This window comes from Balaenoptera borealis (genome assembly GCF_965194805.1).
Source record: "Balaenoptera borealis genome assembly, chromosome: 1".
Lineage (NCBI taxonomy): Eukaryota > Metazoa > Chordata > Mammalia > Artiodactyla > Balaenopteridae > Balaenoptera > Balaenoptera borealis.
The window spans coordinates 45036005-45059080 of NC_138860.1; the positions used below are offsets into that span (position 1 = coordinate 45036005).

At 36.4% G+C, this 23076-nt stretch overlaps 1 protein-coding gene across 8 annotated transcripts in view; it reads right to left on the minus strand.

Moving 5' to 3' along the window:
• HMCN1 (hemicentin 1) overlaps positions 1-23076 on the minus strand; it is a 510534-nt gene that overhangs the window by 128765 nt on the left and 358693 nt on the right. For all 8 annotated transcript variants that reach the window (XR_014247210.1, XM_082401086.1, XM_082401087.1 and 5 more), the window contains 12 exons: positions 22616-22761; positions 18648-18798; positions 17116-17310; positions 15534-15647; positions 11035-11222; positions 9370-9466; positions 2960-3121; positions 2102-2215; positions 1787-1989; positions 1413-1494; positions 1172-1303; positions 353-502 (listed from right to left, as the gene is read on the minus strand). Coding sequence is in view for 7 of the 8 variants with exons in the window: in XM_082401086.1 (XP_082257212.1) it covers positions 353-502; positions 1172-1303; positions 1413-1494; positions 1787-1989; positions 2102-2215; positions 2960-3121; positions 9370-9466; positions 11035-11222; positions 15534-15647; positions 17116-17310; positions 18648-18798; positions 22616-22761 (1734 nt within the window). In the remaining variant the exon portion in view is untranslated. The remainder of the gene's footprint in view (positions 1-352; positions 503-1171; positions 1304-1412; positions 1495-1786; positions 1990-2101; positions 2216-2959; positions 3122-9369; positions 9467-11034; positions 11223-15533; positions 15648-17115; positions 17311-18647; positions 18799-22615; positions 22762-23076) is intronic.

Sequence of the window (23076 nt, forward strand, 5' to 3'; positions counted from 1 at the left end):
AAACATGAAAAAAAATAGATTTTGAAATTTCTACTATTCTTTTCTCCACATTTATGTCCATTTTCATGAAAATACTATCTACTGGCAAATGTAGGACAGAAAATTGACAGTATTTTTTGTTTATCTAATGATGTTTTGTAAGTCAAATCATTATGCTGTGCACCCTAAATTATACGGTTCTTTATATCACTTATATCTCAATAAATTGGAAAAGAAATAAAATATCCAAAACATGCAAAAAAGAGATATTTTGAATCCATCATAAATGATCTATTTAGATGTACTCTTATTTTGTACTATAGACAGAATGTAATAAAGAAACTGAAGACAGATCAGAGTGTACCACACATACCTTGAATTGAAAGAATGTAATTTTTCTGTGCTTTTCCCTCCATATTTGATGCAATACATGTATAGTTTCCACTGTCTGAATGCTGAGACCGGGCAATTTGGAGTTTGCTACCTCCCGACAAAATATGAACTTCAAGTGAGTCAGAATTTTCTTGAGGTAGAAACAAAGCAAAACAAAACATAAAAAAGCTTTTATGTTAACATCTCTACAAGTCACTGTAAAAATGTCTTACTTTATGTGACAAATGTATTTTTTGAAGTTTTTCCCTTGTACTTTGATTTTAAAGGACAGCCTTTTTTTGAAAATGGAAAGGAGAAAAATCTCTGTAAAATGAAGAATCCTTTTGTAGGGCTTCCCTCGTGGTGCAGTGGTTAAGAATCTGCCTGCCAATGCAGGGGACACGGGTTCGAGCCCTGGTCCGGGAAGATCACACAGGCCGCGGAGCAACTAAGCCCGTGCTCCACAACTACTGAGCCTGCGCTCTAGAGCCCGCGAGCCACAACTACTGAAGCCTGCGCGCCTAGAGCCCGTGCTCCGCAACAAGAGAAGCCAGCACACTGAGAAGCCTGCGCACCGCAACAAAGAGTAGCCCCCGCTCACCGCAACTAGAGAAAAGCCCGCGCGCAGCAACAAAGACCCAACGCAGCCAAAAATAAAAATTAAAAAAAAAAGAATCCTTTTGTAAGTTTATATTACAATACATTAGGCTTTATGAACTAAACACAGCTATGTGCATAATACTGAAAATGTGCTAGTTTATTAACCTAGTGAATCACGAGCAAAAGAAAACAGTCATAAAAGAATGCACAGCTACATTACCTATGGGTTTGTGGTGCTTTAACCATGCTATCATGGGAGGTGGGATTCCAGTGGCATCACATGTTAAAGTCACAGGATTGCTGATTGTCTCCACAATGACTTCTTTTTCAGGCCCTTCAATACTGGGTGGCACTGTAAAAAGACAGAAGAAAATCATGTGTCCTCATTAAGTTAATTCAGGATACTTTCTTTCATTTGCATATCTGGGGGAAAAAGACTTATATTAGAGGCAGATGCTCACCATATACATTGAGGTGGAAATTTTTATCATCCCGTCCTGCTACATTTATAGCTCTACATACATACTGGCCTGTGTCAGATACCTAAAAGAAAAAGATACTATTGTATGTGCTCCATTAAGTTATAGATGACCAATCACACCGTTCGAGTGTAGATTAAATCATCAGTCATCTTTATGCTTAAATGCCCCAGTCCTAATTGCCTTCTACAATCCTGCTTTTTTTAAAATGAAAAATGAGGATAATGGCATTGATGATGTTATTTTTTAAATGGAAATAATTTTTCACTGTAGTAAGGGGAATATGCAACTTCCAATTCTCCCTTCCATAATCCCACCAAGGAGTCATGGCACACAAACAAGAATAAAAGATGCACCTCAGCTTTCGTGATGTGCAGCATTTGTCCATCAGCCAAAATCTCCAGCTGAGTAGACTCTGTTAGCATCCGCCCATTCTTATACCAGGTGATGACTGGAGGTGGGACAGCATTCGATTCACACTCCAATGACACTGAGGTGCCCTCTCTTACATTAACTACAGAAAGAGATTCGCTGCCATGATCTTTAATGCTTGGGGGCACTGAAGGAAGAAAATAAGAACAGAGGATTTTTTTTTCATAGAATGCTCGGATAGAAAATATCTAATACCAGTTTAAAAATGAAAAAATCTTATGAAAAAAGTATAAGCAAACCATAAACAGTCAGGGAAACTTTTTTCTTGCTTTCACCAGCTTGGTTGATAGCTATACAAGTGTATTCACCACCATCAGATACCTTGGCCCGGATAATTTGTAAAGTTCGACCACCTGTGGGCAAATATAATGCAAACTGAAGTTTGGTACAGAGGTTGTTGTAATAACTACCTTACAAATAAGATAAATAGCAAAATATATCCTTACCCTTAGAGGAAAATCTAAGCATAGATAGAAGCATATAGAAGCATTTCATATATAAAATGAAAGAATTTAATCAGTTTCCTTTGATCCTTTCATTACTATTTATTCTACTTCCTTATAAAGGAAGAAATTAATAAAATTTTCTCTCCAGTAACCAAACATGGATAATAGAACTGTTTCATATAGATTCTAGTGAGCAAACCATAATTGTACTATAGTCAGTATATGTCAACAAGTATTTCTGGGTTTAAATCCCCCGCAGTGCAGAAGTGGCTGTCCGTCTGTTAGTCTATCTACTGATATTACTCTATCCTCAAGGAGCTTTAGGATCGATTGAAAACAACCAGTGATTTTATCCAATGAAAGCACTATTTACTAGTCTATCACCCCCAAGTAATTGCTAAGCAGTTCTGTTCCTAAATTTCATAATTTCTTGAAGTAGACCTTGTTACTGTACATTCCCATTGAAATCATAAAGTCTTTACAGTCTTATCCTAATGGCCCCAACTGGCTGAAGAGAGGCATTTAATGTGAACAAATAAATGCAGCAAGACAAAAGTTTGGAAAGAGACTAAGTTGAAATGCCATTTGTATTAAAAATAAAGAAAAATGAGAAAGTGTTGCCCACTTCATAAAGAGTTCTAAGTTCCTTACCGGGCACAATGAGAGCATTTGTGTTTAGCTTGATAGGCTGTTCATTCTTGAGCCAGCTGAGATCAGGAGGTGGAAAACCGGAGACCTCACAGGTCAAAGAGATGAAATTGTTCACCACAACAGTGAGATTTTCAGGGTTACGACCAATGACACTTGGAGGAACTATAATAGTAAATATATTAAGAGTGAAATATATTGGTATTAATAGTAAACATATTAAAAGTGAAAAGTGATATTATCAGTAATACATATTCCAATTTATTAATATAAGCCCAACCACTGTACTCTGCTAAAGCACTGAGTTAATGATACTGTTAATTATTTACCTTTCTTCTTAGAATTCCCTAATGCCTTCATCAAACTCATGTCCATCAGTTTTGTTTTTCCCAATTGAAACAATACTAGAATTTTCAGACAGAATTATTCTGCATTTTATTTGTAAAATGTAGTTGCCAGTTCCTAAGATGGTTTTGTCAATGTACACAGACCTAATACTGCTTTTTATTAAATACATTTGAATATTATTGTTTTTAATATTATATCCTTAAAGTTTTTATTTTCTTGCTTATAGAAATAATAGAGTAGACCTGTTATTTTAGGGTATCTATCAATAAATTATACAGGTTATTTCAACAATGTAAATCATTGACTTTCAAGATAAGCAGAAAATTTAAGAAATAAGCAATACAATGGCTTATTGTTCAAAACCAAAAAAGAATTCCAAAAGCAAAAGCGGTACAGAGAAAAAGTGGAGTAAAAAAGCATAAGATTAATAATGCAATGCCAATTATGCATGTTAAAACACATGCAGATGGACTAATAGATTTTTTTACAAGAACACACGCATGTGGAAAGAATAACATCATACATATTTGAATGGTTTCTATGTGGGGGGTGGGAATAGGAGCGAGGAATGAGCATAAAAATGAGTGAATACATTAATGAATGAAAACATTAATAAATAAAGGCAGAGGTGGGTTTTGCTCAGGCCAATGAAGATAGTAAGACATGAAGTAAAGAACACAACTAATGTAACACTCTATTATTATATTATACTCTCTCTATATTATACTCTATGTTACATTATACCCTTTTATATTAAGACTGAGGTCTTCCATAGTATGAGTGTGTTTCATGTTTGGTAATTGCAATCATTGTTGCTTTTGTTGTGGTCATCCATGTACAATGCTTGGTGTCAGTCTATTTATCTCTTGTAAAAATAAAATACAGTGTGTGTGTGTGAAAAAAAAAAAAAAGACTGAGGTCTTCAAATAGCATCAAAAACAAAAGCAAAAGATCAAAAGGCAAAATTGCTTTTTAAATTTTACTCTACATGGTTTTTTTATCCACCAATTTTCATATTCATTCATTCACACATTTATCAAATATTTATTAAATACCTACTGTATTTCAGATGTGCTAAGTGCTGATACAGTGTGAAAAATGCAATAGATAATATCTATAAAGAATTAATTATTTGGTGATAGTGACAGACATTGAACAAAAAATAACAGCTAACATTTTTTTGAGTGGTTATGCTGTGCCAGGCACTGAACTAAACGCTTCATGTATACCATTTCATTGGAGGCTCAGAAACCTTATGTGTTAGATACAGTTCTTATCCTCTTATTTATTATAGATGAGCAAGCAGAGACAGAGAAAGGTTAGCATCTTGCCTAAGGTTTCACAGTTAGATACTGGAAGAAACTGGAAGACTGCTGTCTGGCTCTAGAGCCCTGCTCTTAGCCATTGTTCGATACTGCCTAGTAATTACAAGTGTGCTGAGTGTGAGTGTCAATCAGAAGAGTAGGGTGACAACAGGGAAATAACCTAGTTTGGGGGTCAGGAGGAAGAAGTGACATATAAAAAGATGCTAAAGTATGACCAGGAATAAGCTAAGCGGAAGACAGATAATGGATGTGTCTTTCAGAAAGAAGGCATGGCACATAAAGAGGCCCAAATGGGGAAAAGAACATGGCACCAGAAGGCTGACATGACCAGAGTCTGAAGAGCAAGGCTGCTGGGGAGTAAGGTGGAGAAGGCAAAGATGAAAGGACTAAATAGTATAAAATCCTAGAGGGTCTTCTGGGCATCATTAGAATGCTGAAATAACAGCCTAAGGAAAGGAAAGCAGAAGAGTGGTTTACTCAAAAATTAGCTTAAAAGGTATCAATCTGGCCACAGTGGAGGGAACTGGTGAGAAGGCTAGAAGGGACTCAGAAAGACCAGTTAGGAGACTATTGCTGTAATAAGTGCAAAAGATGATAGTGCTATGCCTAGGATGGTGTCAGAAAGGACAGAAAAGTGAGTGGATCCAGAATATTATGTAGGTAGAATATTTAGGACTCAATGCTTTGGGGGTGAGGTATAAGGAGGAGGAGGAATCAAGGATGACATTCATTTTACTGGCTCAAACAATGCGAAGATGGTGATGCCGTTTACTGAGACAGAGATCCCTGGAGGAGGAACACATTTTTGGGAAAAGGTAATGAGCTCAGTTATATACACATGGTCTTAGAGTGACTATTAGGCATTTGTGTCAATAAGAAGTACAGGACTTCCCTGGTGGCGCAGTGGTTAAGAATCCGCTTGCCAATGCAGGAGACACGAGTTCAAGCCCTGGTCCGGGAAGATCCCACATGCCGTGGAGCAACTAAGCCCGTGTGCCAAACTACTGAGCCTGTGCTCTGGAGCCCGTGAGCCACAACTACCGAGCCTGTACGCCACAACTACTGAAGCCCGCGTGCCTAGAGCCCGTGCTCCGCAACAAGAGAAGCCACCGCAATGAGAAGCCCGCACACTGCAATGAAGTCACCCCCGCTCACCGCAACTAGAGAAAGCCCCCGTGCAGCAACGAAGACCCAACGCAGCCAAAAATAAATATAAAAAAATAATAAATTTAAAAAAAAAATAAGAAGTACATTTTTGAACAGAAGAGTCCAGAGTTCCTGAGGCGGCCCTGGCTGAAAATAAAAATTTGGAAACTATTTTGCACATAGATGGTATCTGAAATTTGGGAATTCATGAGACCACATAGGAAAAGAGTGGGAAGAATAAAGTCTAGAGCTTGGAAAACTAAAGTGTAATAGTCAAGTAGAGAAGGAGGAACTGGCAAAGACAACTGGGAATGCGAGACTGGAAAGGCAAGATATCAATATGGGGTGTGGGCATCACAAAAGCCAAAGGAAGAGAATTTTTGAAAAACATAGTCAAATGCTCAAGAATGTTGAATGCTCAGAAGTAAGAAAGATAAAGCCTGAAAATGCCTGTTGGACTTCTGATGTCATTTCATGAATTCAGTGAGCAGTTTCATTGCAGTTGGGGTGAAATCCGGTGAGCAGTGGTGGGAGGAGTGAGGAAAAGGAGACAGTAAATACAAACGGCTGTTAGAGAAGGTTGCTTTGAAATGGGGGAAAAAGAGAAGGAGGCCGCTGAAGAGAAAGACTAGGTCTAAGGGAGAGTTGTTTTGGGTTTTTTTTGTTTGTGTTTTTGGTTTTGTTTTAAGAGGCAAGAGACGAGTAAATTTAAGTGCTCTTGGGAAGGAGCCAGTAAAAGTGTGAATTTCAATACTGGAGAGGAAGAGAGGAGATTGTGAGATTTTTGAGGAAGCGGTCGCCAGGGATGTAGAGTCAAGTCAGTCTTTAGAAGGTAGAGGAATGCTCCCATCTTGTGTTGTAACGGAAGGAAGAAATGGCAGCATCACATGCAGCTAATATTCCCATTTTGATGGTAGGAATTTGAAGTGGTTTCAGCCATATGCCTTCTCTTTTTCCTGTAAAACAGGAGGTAAGGGCACTGACAGTGAAAGTGAGAGGCGACTGTGACTGACTGAATGTTTGTGTCCCCCCAAAATTCATATACTAAAGCCCTCTCAGTGTGGTTGTATTTGAAGATGGGGCCTTTAAGTAAGTAATGAAAGATAAATGAGGTCATAAAGATGGGGCACTCATCTTATAGGATTATTGTCATTATAAAAAGAGACACCTGAGAGCTTCCTTGCTTTCTCTGTCCATGCGTGCTCAGTGGAAAGGCCTTGTGAGGACAAAGTGGCCATCTGCAAGCGAGAAAGAGCCTTCACCAGAAATTGAACCCTGCTGGAACCTTGATCTTGGACTTTCCAGCCTCCAGAATGGTGAGAAAATAAACTCCTATTGTTTAAGCCACGCAATCTCTGGTATTTTGTTAATGGCTGCCTGAGCTAAGACAGGGGCCACCTGACATTCAAGAAGGTATGAGTCACTATGGAGTAGAGCCATGAAGAGGCAGTATAATGGGCTCATTTCAAGCGGGATCTATGAATTTATCATAACACCAATATTCCTGACACCAAGAGTTCCTCTAGCCGTAGTTAGCTACCTAGGTGCAGGTATGGAATTCAGTGAGAGGTAATACAGAAAAGCAGCTAAGTTTAAAGCCTCTGGAATCAGACTACCTGAGCTAAAATCCTGTTCTGTATTTGCCAGCTGTGTAACTTTGGGCGTGTTACTGAATCTCACTGAGCCTCAGCTTTTTTATCTGTAAAAGAGGTATAAAATAGTACCAACCACCTGGGGTTATTGAGATAATTAAGTAAAATAACATATATAAAACACCTGGCACAGCACCTGGTCGGTATCAAGCAGTCAGTGTGTTGTGTTGTTACATGCAGAGTTGAGCCTTTATTGAGCAAGAGCGCTGAGAAGGCGTGGGCTAAGAGAAGTGATTGATGTGCTGGTCCATGAAAGTTAAACTGGATGTGAAGGCAAGTAAAGACACAGAGGGTTGAAAAAAAACTGGGAGGTCCACAGACTGAAGGTTAGGGCCCAAAAGAAACAAGCAATATTGTACAGGGAGATAACAAATGGTGTGGTTTTAAGTGAAAACAATTTAAATTGTTTCTCCCCCACATGAATTTTCCAATATTTAAGTATGGGTTCCTGGCTGCAGGCAGGAGCTCAAGACACTGTTAACCAGTATAAGAGAAACTCCCCCTCCTGAACTCCAATTCTCAATAGTAAACACGAGTGGCTTCTGCCTCTCAAGTCACACAAGGCTCCTACTTCAGGTGTTTTTCCTATGCATTACAAAGAGGAAATGGATATGAAGGAAATATAATAAAGGAACAACAAATATTTATTTAGCAACTACCATGACTCTAGGCTAGGTTTAGGAAGACCAAGGTCCGTAAGAAATGACCATTTGCCTACAGCATTTATAATAAAGTTATGGGGTAGAGGTGAAGATACAGACGTATAAAGATAACAAGGTAGCATATGTAACTGCTAAAACTGGGGTATTTACAAGATGCTTTTGATCACATAAAGGAGGAAAAATTAATTCTGCCTTGTGGAATCAGGAAAAATGACCAACATTTTTATGTTTCAACATTTATTCTACTTTACTTTACAGATTAGATTACAAATTAGATTACAGATTACTTTAGATTACTTAGATTAGTACAGTATACTTTCACAATGATTATATTTGTTTAATTTATTCTTCCGGGGAATTCATAACACATTTCTTCCATTTTGGTCAGATTTACTCAAAAAAAACTTGCTAAGCACTGGGAATAAAAAAAGATAAGAGTGCTTCAAATATCTGTTACACAAACACCAAACATTGCTAGACATCAATACTCCCTACGTATCACACCAAAAAAGAATATCCATTATGCTAAATAAAAGTCTTTTGAAGGAAGAAATTTTTCACTAATGTCAAATTTCAGCTATTTCCAAAATGAGCTAGAATTTTGTATATGAATCACGTGTTTAAAGAAAATCTTTTATAATAATTGTTCAGCATTTCCAATATTCTGGAAGCAGCTGTGCATGATGAAAATAAAACTATTTATGGCAGACATCTAACTGCTTTTTTAGCAAAAACTTAGTATTTATGGAGTGTCTAGCATTTATTGAGAACTTAGAATCTAATAAATAAATTAGGTGTACTGATGGTTTTCAGGAATTATTTAACTCTATAAAGTTACTTTTTCGTCTTCAGGAAGTATATTACGTACCAGAGGGTGTAACTCAACATGAATTCTACAATTGAGGACAGAAACTGGTTCCAAGCAGGCCCAGTGGGTAACTTTTTATGGGTAGAAGAGCTACATTTGGTTCTAACTTGTAATCTTTGGGATTTCAAATTGTGATTTTTTTTTTTTTTTTTTTTTTTTACTTTTAAATATGTAGGAGTAACTATTTTTTCTTAAGGGACTGAAATAATATAAAAACAGACTCCCTAAAAGATTTGTACTTTATAAATCGCACCAGCTGTGGTAGAAAGAAAGAAGGGGAAAGGTTGAATGAATGCAGGCTCCACACATTGTTCAAGTTAAAAAATGCAAAATAAGCCTACATAATCTAAAATACAGTTTTCCTGCTTTTCCAAGCATACTCTAACAGATGTTTTTGGAACTGAGCTCTTACCATGAACATTGAGGTTAAAATATTTTTTGGCACTTCCAGCTGTGTTCTCAGCAATACACACATACCTGCCGATATCTGTTATTTGAGTGTTTAGAATCTAAGGAAAAAAATGAAGAAATTCCAACTGAAATTTTTTTATAAAGCAACTTGTCAATTTTTGAGAATAAACAAAACATACTCTTTCTAGCTAATGCCAGATCAGCATAGGAAAAAAATTTTGTACATAATAGTGCTGATGCTGGTTTTTATTAGTCAGGTCAATCAAATAAATATTTATAAAGATTCCTAATCAGAAAAGGCAAATGTATACATACTTGTATATTGGCTATGAAAAGTCCCAAATCATTCTCCCACTTTCCTATCTACATCCCTGGCAGTGTGACTGTGAATCTTCTCCCATCAGGGAGTGGAGTAAAGATGTAGAATTTGTGTTGGCCTTGTGACCAGCTTTGACCAATAGAGTGTAATGGATGTGACAGTCTTCCATTTCAAACCTAGACCATGTGCACCCTGCCACCACCACTGTGTGAGGAAACCAGGACTAACCTGCTGGAGGGTGAGAGATCATGTGGGAAGAGTCAGCCTCGTTATTGCAGCTGAGGTCCCAGATACGTACAAGAGCCCAGCCAAGATCAGCAGAGCCACGGATTCAATCCACAGCATGCAGACACTTGAGTAAGCCTTGCCGAGACCAGAAGAATCACCCAGCCAACCAGAAAGCTTGTGAGCTAAATAAATGCTTATTGTTTTAAGTTGTTTGGAGTGGTTTGTTTTATGTAGCAAGAGTTAGTTAATATAGCAGTTATATTTTCTTTTTTTTTTATTATAGAGAAATTTCTATCCATCTATATATCTTTTGGCCCTAGCCAACAGAAATATTTAAGTATTTAGATAGAGGTTTTATGAGCATCAAAAAGAAATAGTCATGGTGTTCAGAAGATACTTTGAGAATTAAAGGTTATTTACAAGCAGTGAAACTCATACTTTTATTTATTTATTTTTTTAATAAAGAACTCCATGGAATAGGTCCTGTGTTAGATACACTGATGCTTAGATTCTTGGGCCTATATAACATCATTCATGTTTGGGAAATAATTTCTTAAGTTGCATCCTAACAAAAGAGTTGGTGTTATTTCTACAAGTGCCTATCTTCCTTTTAAGAGCCTTGAAAAGAAAAATATAGACATGCCCATTAGAGAACAACAACTCAGGATATTTATGTGGTTTCCATTATTATTTATTATCAATTCTTTGCCAATAGAGGACAAATTTTAATCTACAGGGAATCTTAAACCATCTAGAATTCAATCATCAGAAATCTGCAATGGAAAGAATTGTAATAATTTGGTTTTTATCACAGAGGCCATATTGTAGTAAATTTAGGTGTGTGTGTTTGTGTGTGTGTGTGTGTGTGTGTGTGTGTGGTGTGCTGAATGTACAGATAATCTCTGGAAGAATTCACACAAAACTTAATGGTGGTTACCTTTGATAGTGAGAAAAGAATGAGTAAGAAGAATTTTATTTTATATATCCTTTTTATGATTAGTTATTTTTGCCAATATTTATAAACCAAGACAAATTATTTTTAAAAGCAAAAAGAAAATTATTATAAAATATAAAGTCAAATAGCTATTTTTATTTTTAAATTAGATTTTTTACTTTTACCTGCAGAATTCTTCCATTAGATAGAAATTTATGATGCTCATCTTCTAGCAAGAACTGCCCATCTTTTTGCCAGGAATTTCTCGGCGTGGGGCTGCCACTGGATAAACACTCCACCAGCATGCTCTTGTTCACCAGCACGGTGACCTCTTCAGGGAGATCGCTGTCTGCTCCCTGGATAACTGGTGGCACTAATAAGTGATTGCAACAGAGAGATAACGACAGGAAACAGGGTCTTTTCTAAATTATTCTAGTTTTCTGACAATTTTAAAAAGTTTGGGATAATAGAGGAACAAAAGTGGAAGAGGAATCCATGATTCTGAAGTAACACTTTACACTAATAAATTAGGGGGGGGTGATAAATCTATGTGAATTTGGGTTTATTCTCTTCCCTTTCTTTACCTATCCTGGACTAACCCCTCCCATAGTTTCCTTCGCATTTAGGTTAATCCCAATTCTTCCCCAATATATCTTGTCTAGTTTCTCTCTCAGACCCTTCCATGGTGCCCTCTGGGTTTGCAAGCACACATGCAAGTGGCATCTGCACAAATTGACAGTTAAGTCTACTTGTTCATCTAGACAAGCCAGGTAAATCTTTAAAGTGTATTTGAAATGTACAGGTTTGGTCTCATTTGCAAGGGAATTGTCTGGGCTACTCAAAGTGTGTTTCCCCAGCCTCGGTATCAGTGGAATCACGATAAGCATCACCTGGGAGCTTGGCTAGAAATGCAGATTTTGGGGTCTGACTGAGCCTTCTTTAATTGGCATCCCTAGGAGAGCCAAAGAAGTTTGTGTTTTAACAAACTCTCCACGTGATCGTTATGCATGCTAGAGTTTGGGAAGCCATGCTCTAGATCTTTCTACATATATTCATTCTCATTTAAAACAATAATACAGAATCAATCCAGGTTCATGCCCACCTGATGTTAGACTAGTCAGTTATGAAAAAACACATACTATCTGTAGAATTTTTAAAAAAATGGAAATGTTAAATCAGGAATGCATGTGTTGGCTGGTTTTGTAAATGTAGAAATTCATTTTCAAAACGAATAATCACTTTGTTTTGTTTTGAAAGCTTAGGTATTTTGTTTAACTCTCTTAAAATGTACCATATCTTTATCAATCAGTAAAGAATGTATGTTTAATGCAGATGCCTTCTTGTAGCATTTGGGTCTCTCCAAAACTAAATTTAAAGTCTATAAAGCAAATAATCAAGGCTACAAGGCCCCATAATAAAATTTCAGTGTTATTTTGAATGCAAACTTTCACATTCAAAATTAGATGATTTTTGCTGTACTTTAGATAACATAGAATATATAGCTTGAACTGCAGATTAGTAAATAATAAACTTGAATTTCAGATTAAATGAGGCTATCAGTACCTCCATACCATGAAAACTAATCAAATGAAATGTTGGGACATAAAGATTCAATGTTTTCTTCAACTTTTACCTGGAGCTGAATCATTAGGAGCTACCAGGAGATGCACTACAGGCCCAAGGTCTGACCTGTAGAGGCCTCCACCAAAGCTCTTTGCTCTGACCTGCCCTCCAGCTGGATTACACCTCTCAGAATTGTTCTTAGTGGCACTTAGGAGGTGAGCATCAAACATTGTGAAGTATTCCTAATTTAGACAGACTTTGTGGGCTGTTTTTCTTGCTTTGTTCGTACTTCTCTAAACTCATCTCCAACATGCTTTCCAACTTCCTCCTAATTAAAAATAACAGACTGAAGACATGAACATCTCCCTTTGACAACCAATCCCTAAATTCCATTTCAATTTAACCAAATTCCAGTTCTTCCCAACCTATAATATCTTGCTACTTTATCAGATCCTTCCACTCAGTCCTAAACTAAACTCCTTCCAAACTTAGGTCAAATTAAGCCAGGTGGTCTAAGATATTCCTTCACTGCTCTTGAATATTCCTTCACTGCTCTTGATGATGTTAGCACTGATTTTAATTGTCTTCTTATCACTACCTTGTAGACTTTAAAATCTATGTTGATGACCCATCCCACCCTAGTGTCACCTCTACCCCACTTCAGCCAGCCACAGGCTGTCATGCCTTGGACCATTCAACATAAACACTTCTGCCCTTTGCAAGTTCATAAGCTCCCTGAAGAAGGTCTGATGTCTACGGTATTCACTGCTGTATCCTCAGTGCCTGGCACAGTGCCTGGCACACAGTGAGTGATCAATAGATATTTGTCAAATAAATGAATTTTGAATTCTTGTGTTTTCTCTATTTCACGTCTTTTCAGGCTTCCTTCATAAGCTGGCTTTTTGTTTGCGCTGAAGACTCTAGCCCTTCCACTCCTCCCCCTTACAATCAATCTATCGGCCTTCCTGCAAGCTCATTTTTCCTCTTCTTCTGCCTAGGTCTCAGAGTGGGTCATTTCAGTGATGCTCTGTCTCATTGCACATACTATGACCCTTACCGTCCAGTGCTTCCACAAAGTGTACCTTTGTTACCTTGTGGCACTGCCTCCATGGCTCCCCTCTCCCCACCCTTAGGTCACATCAACTGTTTTTTCTACCTCTGAACCCGGGCTAATGAGGGTGGGTGCAGAAAGCTATGACTAAGCCAAATAGCTCCAACTTCAGTGTTTGACTGTCTATCACACCCCCCATAGTGGCAATCTCTAAGGTTCTCTGTTTTCCATAGGCCCAAATACCGGCCCTGCCACTGTCTTTCTTCTTCTCATACTTAAGGAAAGGACTAAATACAGTTGATACACATTCCCACATATCCCTTCTTACCATTCCAAGGTATGGCAATTCACTACCATGAAAGGCTAGTTGACCCCTCTCGGTTTCTTGATTGCATTTTTCCCCTGTTCTAGAACTTGCTCCATCAATCCTTGCCCCCTCCTCCCATCAACACACATACTTGAAACTTTAACTTGTCTCTTTCTGTTGGATCATTTTCCTTGGTCTATAAGCAAGTTCAAATCTCTCTTAAATATGTTTTTTCAAACAAGCTCTTTTCTTAAAACTCTATTTCATCTCTTCCTGCCTCTTCAAAATGTCTTAAGAGTACTCTATATTTGTTTCCTTTTCTTTCTGATTATTTGCTCGATATTTATCCTTTTGTTCTGTGGCTTTGTATCACACCATACTATACATAAATTGATCTTCGGAATTTCACTAATGATTTCTTAGTTTCAAATGGCCTTTTCCCCCAGTTTTTATTTTCTTAAACTTACTTTAGCATTCCATACTAAACCCACTTCTTGATAACCTTTCCTATGCCTTGAATAGGTGATATGGTAGTTTACTACTTTTCATTAACTCCTCAGATTGTTTCTCCTCTATTTTCTTTTTCCTGTCTCCTACTTGTAAATGATCCCACAATGATTTTTTTTTTTATCTTCTCCTAAGCTATCTATGACCGTTTCTGCTGGAAATCTCATGCCTTTGAATATCACCTGTTTGTGGATAACTCTCAACTCTATATTCTTAGTTCAATTCTCTCTCCTGTGTTGTAGTTCCATATTTCCAATGTCTCATTCAACATCTTCCTAAGTATCTTGGTATCACGCCAAATTCAATACATCCAAAACAAAATTGACTTCCTTCTTCCCAAGTTATGTTGTTTTCCCAAATCTTCTATTTTTATTGCTCTTGCTATAATTTTCTTAATCACCCAGGGTAAAAATCTCAGTGTCATCTGATACTCTCAGATAAGTGCCTAATGCTTCATATCACTTAATCACTTTCTCTGTAAAATCTTTCATACCAACTGCTTCCTATACATTCCTACTGCTACTTCTCTAGCTCATCTCCTTCTCATGGAAGCATCTATTTATTCCTGCTTCTAGTAAAATCACCTTTCTTTTCCCTTAAAGGTGCAATACTTCTTCTACTCTCAGTCCCTGCATTCATAATATGACTGTGATCCAAGGGTGGACATATGTATTACGCCTTATCAATTAGGCCTCTTGGCCTCTGTAATTGGTTCAGAAATGCATATGTGAGTCATGCTTGGCCAGTTAAAGCCACGGAAATCCAATTCTGGGACTTCAGTTGTAAATACTGGATAAGAAAAGCTTTCACTTTGGATGTGAAACTAAGAAGATGTGAGATTATAGAGTTTCTAGGGGCCCACTTGCTATCCAAAGGGATTCCCCACCTGAGAGTGATGCTAACAGAGAAAAACAAAGCCAAGAGAAAGAGAAAGGTAAAGTTTGGTGGACCTCTTTTGAGCCATAGAAGTCAGATATGACTATAGCCAGCTCTACTCTGGGACTTTTCAGGTTCATGAATCAGTGATTTTCTCTCTCTCTCTCTCTCTTTTTTTTTTAAGCTAGTTTGTTATTTGATACTTCAGGAGTCCTAACTAATGTGCTTTCAATTTGTATTAAGGCAGCTCCCTGGGAAAGCTATCAGGTTCTGATTATGTCTTTAAAATGCTTAGTGCAACATCATGCAAACATGAGTTCCTCAAAAAACTTTTGAGTGAAAGAATGCATAATAAACAAAAAAACGAACGAAAAACTCACAGAGTACACGGACATCATACTGAAGGGAGTCTTCTCCAGCCTCATTCACAGCCACACACATATATCTCCCAGCATCTTCTACTTTAGCCCGGGGAATCTGTAACACTCGCCCTCCTGAAAATATATCCCAATACATATTTTTACTTCTCTAAATCTTAGAGTGAAAGTGGTCATAAACAGAGATATAATTTTTCAGGTCTAATGACTTCCTTACATTTCCTTTCAAGGCTCTTACTTCATCCAGTGTTTCAGTGTGAATCCCACATACCACATTTACGACAAACACTGCATTATTGAAAAGTGACCCAGCATATGAATGAGACCTCCTGAGAACTAAATAGCTTGTACAGAGCAAGGGAGGAATGTCGCTCCATGGCCCTCTCACATTCCATGTGGAATGTTGCTATGTGGTGACTTCTTGCCTTTACAGTTTTGAACACATGTAAAAGAAGTGTACACTGTTGGAGGCAAGTACTGATTTGAGAAAATAATAGCCAAGGATATAAAAGGTATAAAGTATACCTTTATACATATGATCTGAAAGAATAACTGTGTATTTTTAAACTTTTCATGTTGATGTAATGTCAAACTTAGAGAAAAGTTGCAATAATTATATTAAAAATTTTACCTGTGTTTATCAATAATTTGTATTTCAATCCAATTGTTTGATGTCTGTCATAAAAATGTACATATTAACTTTATTTATATATATAAATGAGTAATACTCTCAAATGATTCAGAAAAAGATTGAGAGTATATTGGAGACATGATGCCCCTTCATCCCTAAATATTCATACATATGTATTTCATTAAAACAAGGTATAATGATCAAAATCAGAAAATGTAAAATCCGTGAAAAAAGTACTATTGAACCATAGTCCATATTCAAATTTCACTATTATTACAATATTGTCTTTAATAGCTATTTTTCCCCAAGCCCAGATCCAATTTAGGATCACATGTAGTTGTCATTTCTATCTAGTCTCTCTTCTTTTTTTGCCAAGATATTTTTTTATTTAATTGAGATGAAATTTACATACATTGGAAGGCACTGAGCTTTAAGTGTACAATCTGATAAATTTTGACAAGCCTATTTGAATGTTTGCTAAAAGTAAATAGAAGCCTTGAAAATATTATTTTTCCACAATTTAAAGATCTCCTTTTCCATCGATAAACATGTAATAACTAAAATATTTGAAACTAAAATCTTTACTATCGATTTATGAGTAATAACTACTTGCAAATATATTCTAGAATTTATCATTAATAATGTACAGAAACAAAACTGATTATTTCATCACACTATTTAGAAAAATGGAGGCACAAGGGAGCCAAAGGACTTTCTTAAGTTGATAGAATGATCGCATAGTAGATATGAAAATTAACTAGGTATTCTATCTTATGTCAGATTCTCAGTCTAGGCTCTCCTAGCTTGAAGCTACATAGATACCAATGGCATTCAGTAGCCTGTGTCAGTTAAATTACAAGGCCAGAAAGTCAATCAATTTGACTGGTCTAATAAATGAGAAGAAACACATTTGACAGAGATTCAGATTTTCACCCTGTTCCTAGCAATCTTTACCTGGTAAAATCAATACCCTATCACTTGAGGTCAGAGGGTGGCCATCTTTATACCATGTCAGTGTAGGAGGAGGAGCAGCGTTTGTCTCACAGTAAAGAGAGATGGGATTGTTGATGATCACATCCTTGGCTTCACCACTCCTGCCAGTATCCAGCATGTTTCCTATTTCCCAGAGCTTGTGAAAACTTGGAGGAACTATGGAGAAAAGACATGAAATTTTGGACTCATGTAAATGACAGTGTCAATCCATTAAAGAAAGATCTTGGCGGTATTTTCACAAGAGTGATTTGTACATGTAATAAATTAGACAATGTGAAAATATTTTCAAGTACTTATACACCTACCAACTTAGCCTTTGGCTAAAAAAAGTAGTAGACAGAAGTCAGAGCTGGTTCTCCAGTGGAAGAGCAAGAAGTATGGAGCTCAGAATGCTGTGCTCATGCTTTGCTCGCCATTCTTGTTCAAAGGCTCTAGCATTTAGAACATAAAATGTCCTGCTCTCAGGAAGGACCTACTATAATAAACATGGCTAAAGACTATGATCATAGCAGGGAAAACTAATTTTGAGAAATCATTAAAAAATACTGGCTCAATAGAGCATTTCCCAATGATTTGTCTTATTCAGAAAACTAAAGAAGTTATGCAGCCAAGATTAATAAGTCTATTAAAAAATATAATGGGACATTCTCAAAGTTTTCTGGGTGACAAGTATGAACTTTCTAGAAGGTAATTTGCCTGTACATCAAAAGCACTGCAAAAGTGTGTAACACTTGACCTAAAATTTCCATCATTAAGAACTTATGAAAAATAAAAAATGTGCAAAAGTTTTAGGTATAAAGATGTTCAATGAAGCATTATATATGAGTAGTAAAAGCTTGGACACACCCAGACATTCAACAATAGGAGTCTGGTTAAATAAATATTTGGATACTCAACTGATAAAACAGGTATAGTTATTAAAAATCATGTTGAGAGTAATAATATCAACAATAATAGCAAATATCATTTCTTAAGCATTTTGCTAAGAGTTTTATATACTTTATCTTATTTAGTACTCACCACAATTCTACAAGGCATTAATTCTAAAAGTGAGAAAATGGGGTTTAAAATATTTAGGTAACTTGCCCAAGTCACAAAGCTTGAAGGAGCCTAAATCATCATTCAATTCCAAGTGTGACTACTTTAAATTCTGATATAATGTTACATTAGCTTTCTGATAAACTTCATGATATAATGTTAGGGGAAAGCTAACGTAACAGAGAAGTATGTATTGTGTGATCCCAATTTATAAATGAACTATACATTTACAAAAATATATCAGAAGGAAACACATAAAAATAACTGAGGTAATCCTGAATGAGGTGATTATTGTCTTCTTTGTTAATTTCTTGAGTACGAGTTTTCAATAATGAATTTATATTATTGTCAACAGAAAAAAAACACTATTTAAAATAAACCAAGTCAAATCTCTTTTTCATTGCTTTGCCAGATCATATAAATTAAATTACATACAATAAACATATTAGTATTACCTTGTATATTCACATCAAAATCCAGCTCATCTTCACCTGCGATATTAGAAGCTATACACGTGTATCGTCCAGTGTCTGATATTTGAGCCTCCCTGATTTGAAGTGTGTGTCCATTGGCAGCAATAGTAACATGATCATCTGCTTTAAGGGGCTGTGATTCAATTATAATAATGTTATCATTAAGTACTCCAGTAAATCCACTAGGGCATCATGCAGTTGAGAGTTTTTATGATTCTTTAATAAGTAAAAATAAAAATTTAGGTGAAATACTCAAGACAACAATAACAATTTACTTTGAATAAGCTGACTGTTTTTGAGTAATCATGTCCTATAGTTTACATGTGTGCCAAGTGTTTCTGGGTGGTGCATTTATAAATTATTTATGATGAAATATGTTCTTAGGTGCCATATCCATTTATCCATGTTGCAGAAAAAGAACTTCAGCTGATCCCACATTGTAGTAAAAAAGTGTATCTTTTCTTACTATTTTGTAGCAAATGCTAGAGTTTTATAATGAAAGACTGAAGGCATTAGCATAGTCTGATTTGATTTAAAAATCACTATTGCTCATTCAGAAACATCATTACTTCATAAATGAGAAAATTTAACCTAGATATATTTATATTATGATGTTTTATTGAAAACATTACCGACATTTAATAGGACATTTCTCATCTTCTAAACATTTCCGAATATACTAAATTCCCTCTTATTCCTTGAAAATTTTAGTTCCTGGCTCACTGTTACTCCTTCCAATGATACTCTTCTCATAATTCTTGGTGATTTCATTACCCACATAGACAGTCATCCAATGCTTTGTGCTCTCAGCTCCTTGACCTCCTATTTTTTTTTGCCCCAACACTCTCTCAGCCACTCAATAGGAGAGTCATACCTAGAACTTATAATTACCAATAATCACATCTCTTCAGAATCTCAGTTTCAAGTTCTCACCTTCTGACCACCACCTCTTAACTTACTAACTCTTTTCCTCTAGAATCCCAACTCCCATAATATTTTGATCCCATGGGAGGACCCAAAATTCACTGAACTTGCAATCTTTTCCCTATCACTCACTCTCCTCCTGACCCAGAGAAGGTCTATTATGGCAATCACTCCTTGTATAAACTACTATAAAAAAATCAACTCCTTTGCCTCCTCTCCCTTTATCTTATTCCCCCGGCAAAACTGGTTAATACCAGTTTCTGTCCATTCTGAACATCCCCTGATCTACTCAAGAACATTCCTCCAGCAACTGTGTCCTCTCTCATGTGAGTCATCATCAATTGCTTTTTTTCCACTGGATGATTTCAATGTATACACAACAGTATAATTTCCGCATTAAAAAAAATCTCATTAGACTGCAGCCTAACTCCACATTTTTCTATTCTGCTTTAGAGCCAGTGACTTTAAAAAGTTTTCTACCTTTGCTGTCTCCATTTCCTTCCATCTTTTCTTGAATCCTCCAGTAAGACTTTCACCATCTCTACTTGACCAAAATTGATGTTGTCAAGGTCACATGACAAGTGACATCCATGTTGCTAAATTTACTGGTCAATGTCAATTCTCAGTCTTTATTTTACCTGATCAGTGGGATTTAACACAGTTTAACTGGTCTTTATTTTGAAAACTTTTTTTCTTTATCTTTAAGGACACATCACTCTCTGCCCCACAGCCTCTAAATGTAGGAGTACCCCAGGGCTTGATCCTTGGACCTCTTCTCTTTCTACCTAAACTCACTCTCCTAGTGATCTCATGCAAAACCTTGGACTCATCTTTGACTCATCTCTTTCCCTCACATCCTGCTACCACCTTCATCCAAGCAATCACCATCTATCTCCTGGACCATGGCAATAAATTCATTTCTGGACCCCATTCTTCTTCAACTAGTAAAGAAGTCAATGTAATCTTTTTAAAGCCTTAAGTCAGATCACATCACTCCTGTGTTCAAAATTTTCCAGAAGCTTTCCATCGAATAAGGGAATAAGGCCTACTGATGTACAAGCAGTATGATTTAACCCTAGCTCTCACCTTTCTCTGTGTTCCCACTAATCACTGCACTCCAGCCAAATGCCTCAGGGCCTTTGCCCCTTGCTAGTCTCTCTAGAATATTTTTCTCTCAGATATTTTATATCTGCTTCCTTCAGTTTCTGTAAGTTTCTGCTCAAATATCACCTTATCAGTGAGGCCTTCCCTAGTGTAAGAGATCACACCTCTCACACTCGCTATTCTTCCTGACTGAATTTTCTTCATAACATTTACCTTATCTGGCACTGTATGCTTTACTTGTTTGTTTAGTTTCCCCCTCCCCCCCAAACTCCATATGAGCAGAGATTTTCATCTGTTTCCTTCATAGCTGTATCACCTGCACCTAAAATAGTGTTTGGCAAATACTATGTGCTCAGTAAATAATTTGGGATGCAATGTATCATTATTAACATTATATCACTTATATAAAAATAGTATAATTTAAACTTTCCATGTCAAAGAAAAACTTCAGAGCATGAATAAACAAAACACATAGATTCTATCAAAATTTACGTGGTTACTGCTGCCAATATTTTTGGTGGCTTTTCTCAAAAACACTGTTTCACTCAAGTAGTGTTGCTTATCTGAGAAATGAACTGGAACTCATTTCTCTTATCTGAGAAATGAGAAGAAAGGATATGGAAAATAAACAAAAACCAGTATTTTTTTTGTCATATTTTAGGGGACCAATCCCAAATCTTGAAAAATTTAACTAAAGCATCATAATTGGATCAATTTCAGTCTGGATGTGAAACTAATTTAACTATTCATTATGAAACTTAAAAAAAAACAGCCCTAATTCCTAGTACAAATCTAGACTTTATCCTATTTTTATGTGTGTATGTGCTTGTGTATATGTGTGCATGGGTATAAAATGCAAGGAAAGAAAAGGTTTTAGGTAAAATTAAAAATAAAATATTAAAATTTGAAAGGTGAAAGGAATTGTTTCCATGCAAACTCATATACAGTTGATATTGTACCATGAAGTGTGCTTGTAGTCAGAAAAGAAACTGTAAACAGAACATGGTGGGAGTTCCATATTTTTTCTTTTGCAATGGCTTCCAGATGAAACTTGCTTATAAGAGATATTTTTTTTCCTGGCTGCCAGGATTGCAAAGTCCATCTGTGATCTGAAATAATAAAGTTATATCTTTCTGCATCTTAAATCATGACTCTGACCTGAACATCTACAACTGGAATTTGACTGACCATTTGGTTGATTATGTGTAAAACAGGACAAACATCAGCTTAGCTATGTCACATCTGTATTAAGCAGAGTGTTAACAGCAGCTAAAAAAAAATCTATTTTGGTCTTAAAACACCAGCACATATGTTTTTAAAACATGCATGTTAGAAAATAAGTTGAATGAGAAATAAAGGCGTGTGGTCTGAAAGCCAGATTACATAATTGAAGGATGTGTCTTTTACTGAAAGTTCTTCATTGCCCCCAATTAATTGTATTGAGCACTTAATCATCACATTTAGCTTATTTTTTTCATCTTGGAACATTAAAAATGTTACCCTTTGTAAAAGTGTTAAAGGTGTTTAGAGAAAGTTCTGAATAAACTTAGCACCTGTGTTATGCCTATCATTCTAATCTGGCTCAGCACTGTCTTTGCATTTCTTCTCCACAAAGTTTACTTACTCTGAAAAACCACAGAGAACAAAAACCATTCCCCAGTGGGAAGGTGGCTGGATTTTCAAAGACAATTGCTAACGTGTATTAAAACAGTCCTTCAAACTTTAGAGTGATGAAATAATACTAAAATTGTTGAACATGGTTCAATTTTTTTGCAGTTTTATACTCTAGGAGCATGGGATTGTGCTAGTTTTAAGGTCACATTGATTCTCTGAGTTATCTGTGTCTGGGTGTTTTGTTTTTTAATTTAACTGACCATTTTAGTCTATAAGAAACCATCAGCAAATGAAAAAACTTGACTGGCCTGTCCATCCTTGTACCAGCTGAGAGAGGCAGAAGGAATTGCATAGACTTCACATTCCAAGGTCAGGGTGTTGTTTACTTTGATCTTCACTTCTCTGGGGGAAAGACCTGGCCCCAGGAGGTCGCTTTTACTGATTATGGGTGGAACTGCATAAACACGAATATTAAAGTATTAAACATTAGTTCTTTTAAATGGAATGACATGGAACACAGTGAGGATCACTTAATAAGAAAACAAGGAAATAACTTAGGCATTTTCTATGCTCTCCTTTCATCAAGGACCCAAGTTAGCATCTTATGAAATGGCAGTGTTCATATACAGAATGTGAAGAAAACTACCTTTCTCCCCTCATCATTATAATACTGCCAATGAGGTTAATGTTCTTCACAGAACAGTTAGGTTAGGTTGTTCCGGGTCCCCAGACACAGTCTGAATATGACCCATAGAATGCATTTTATTAG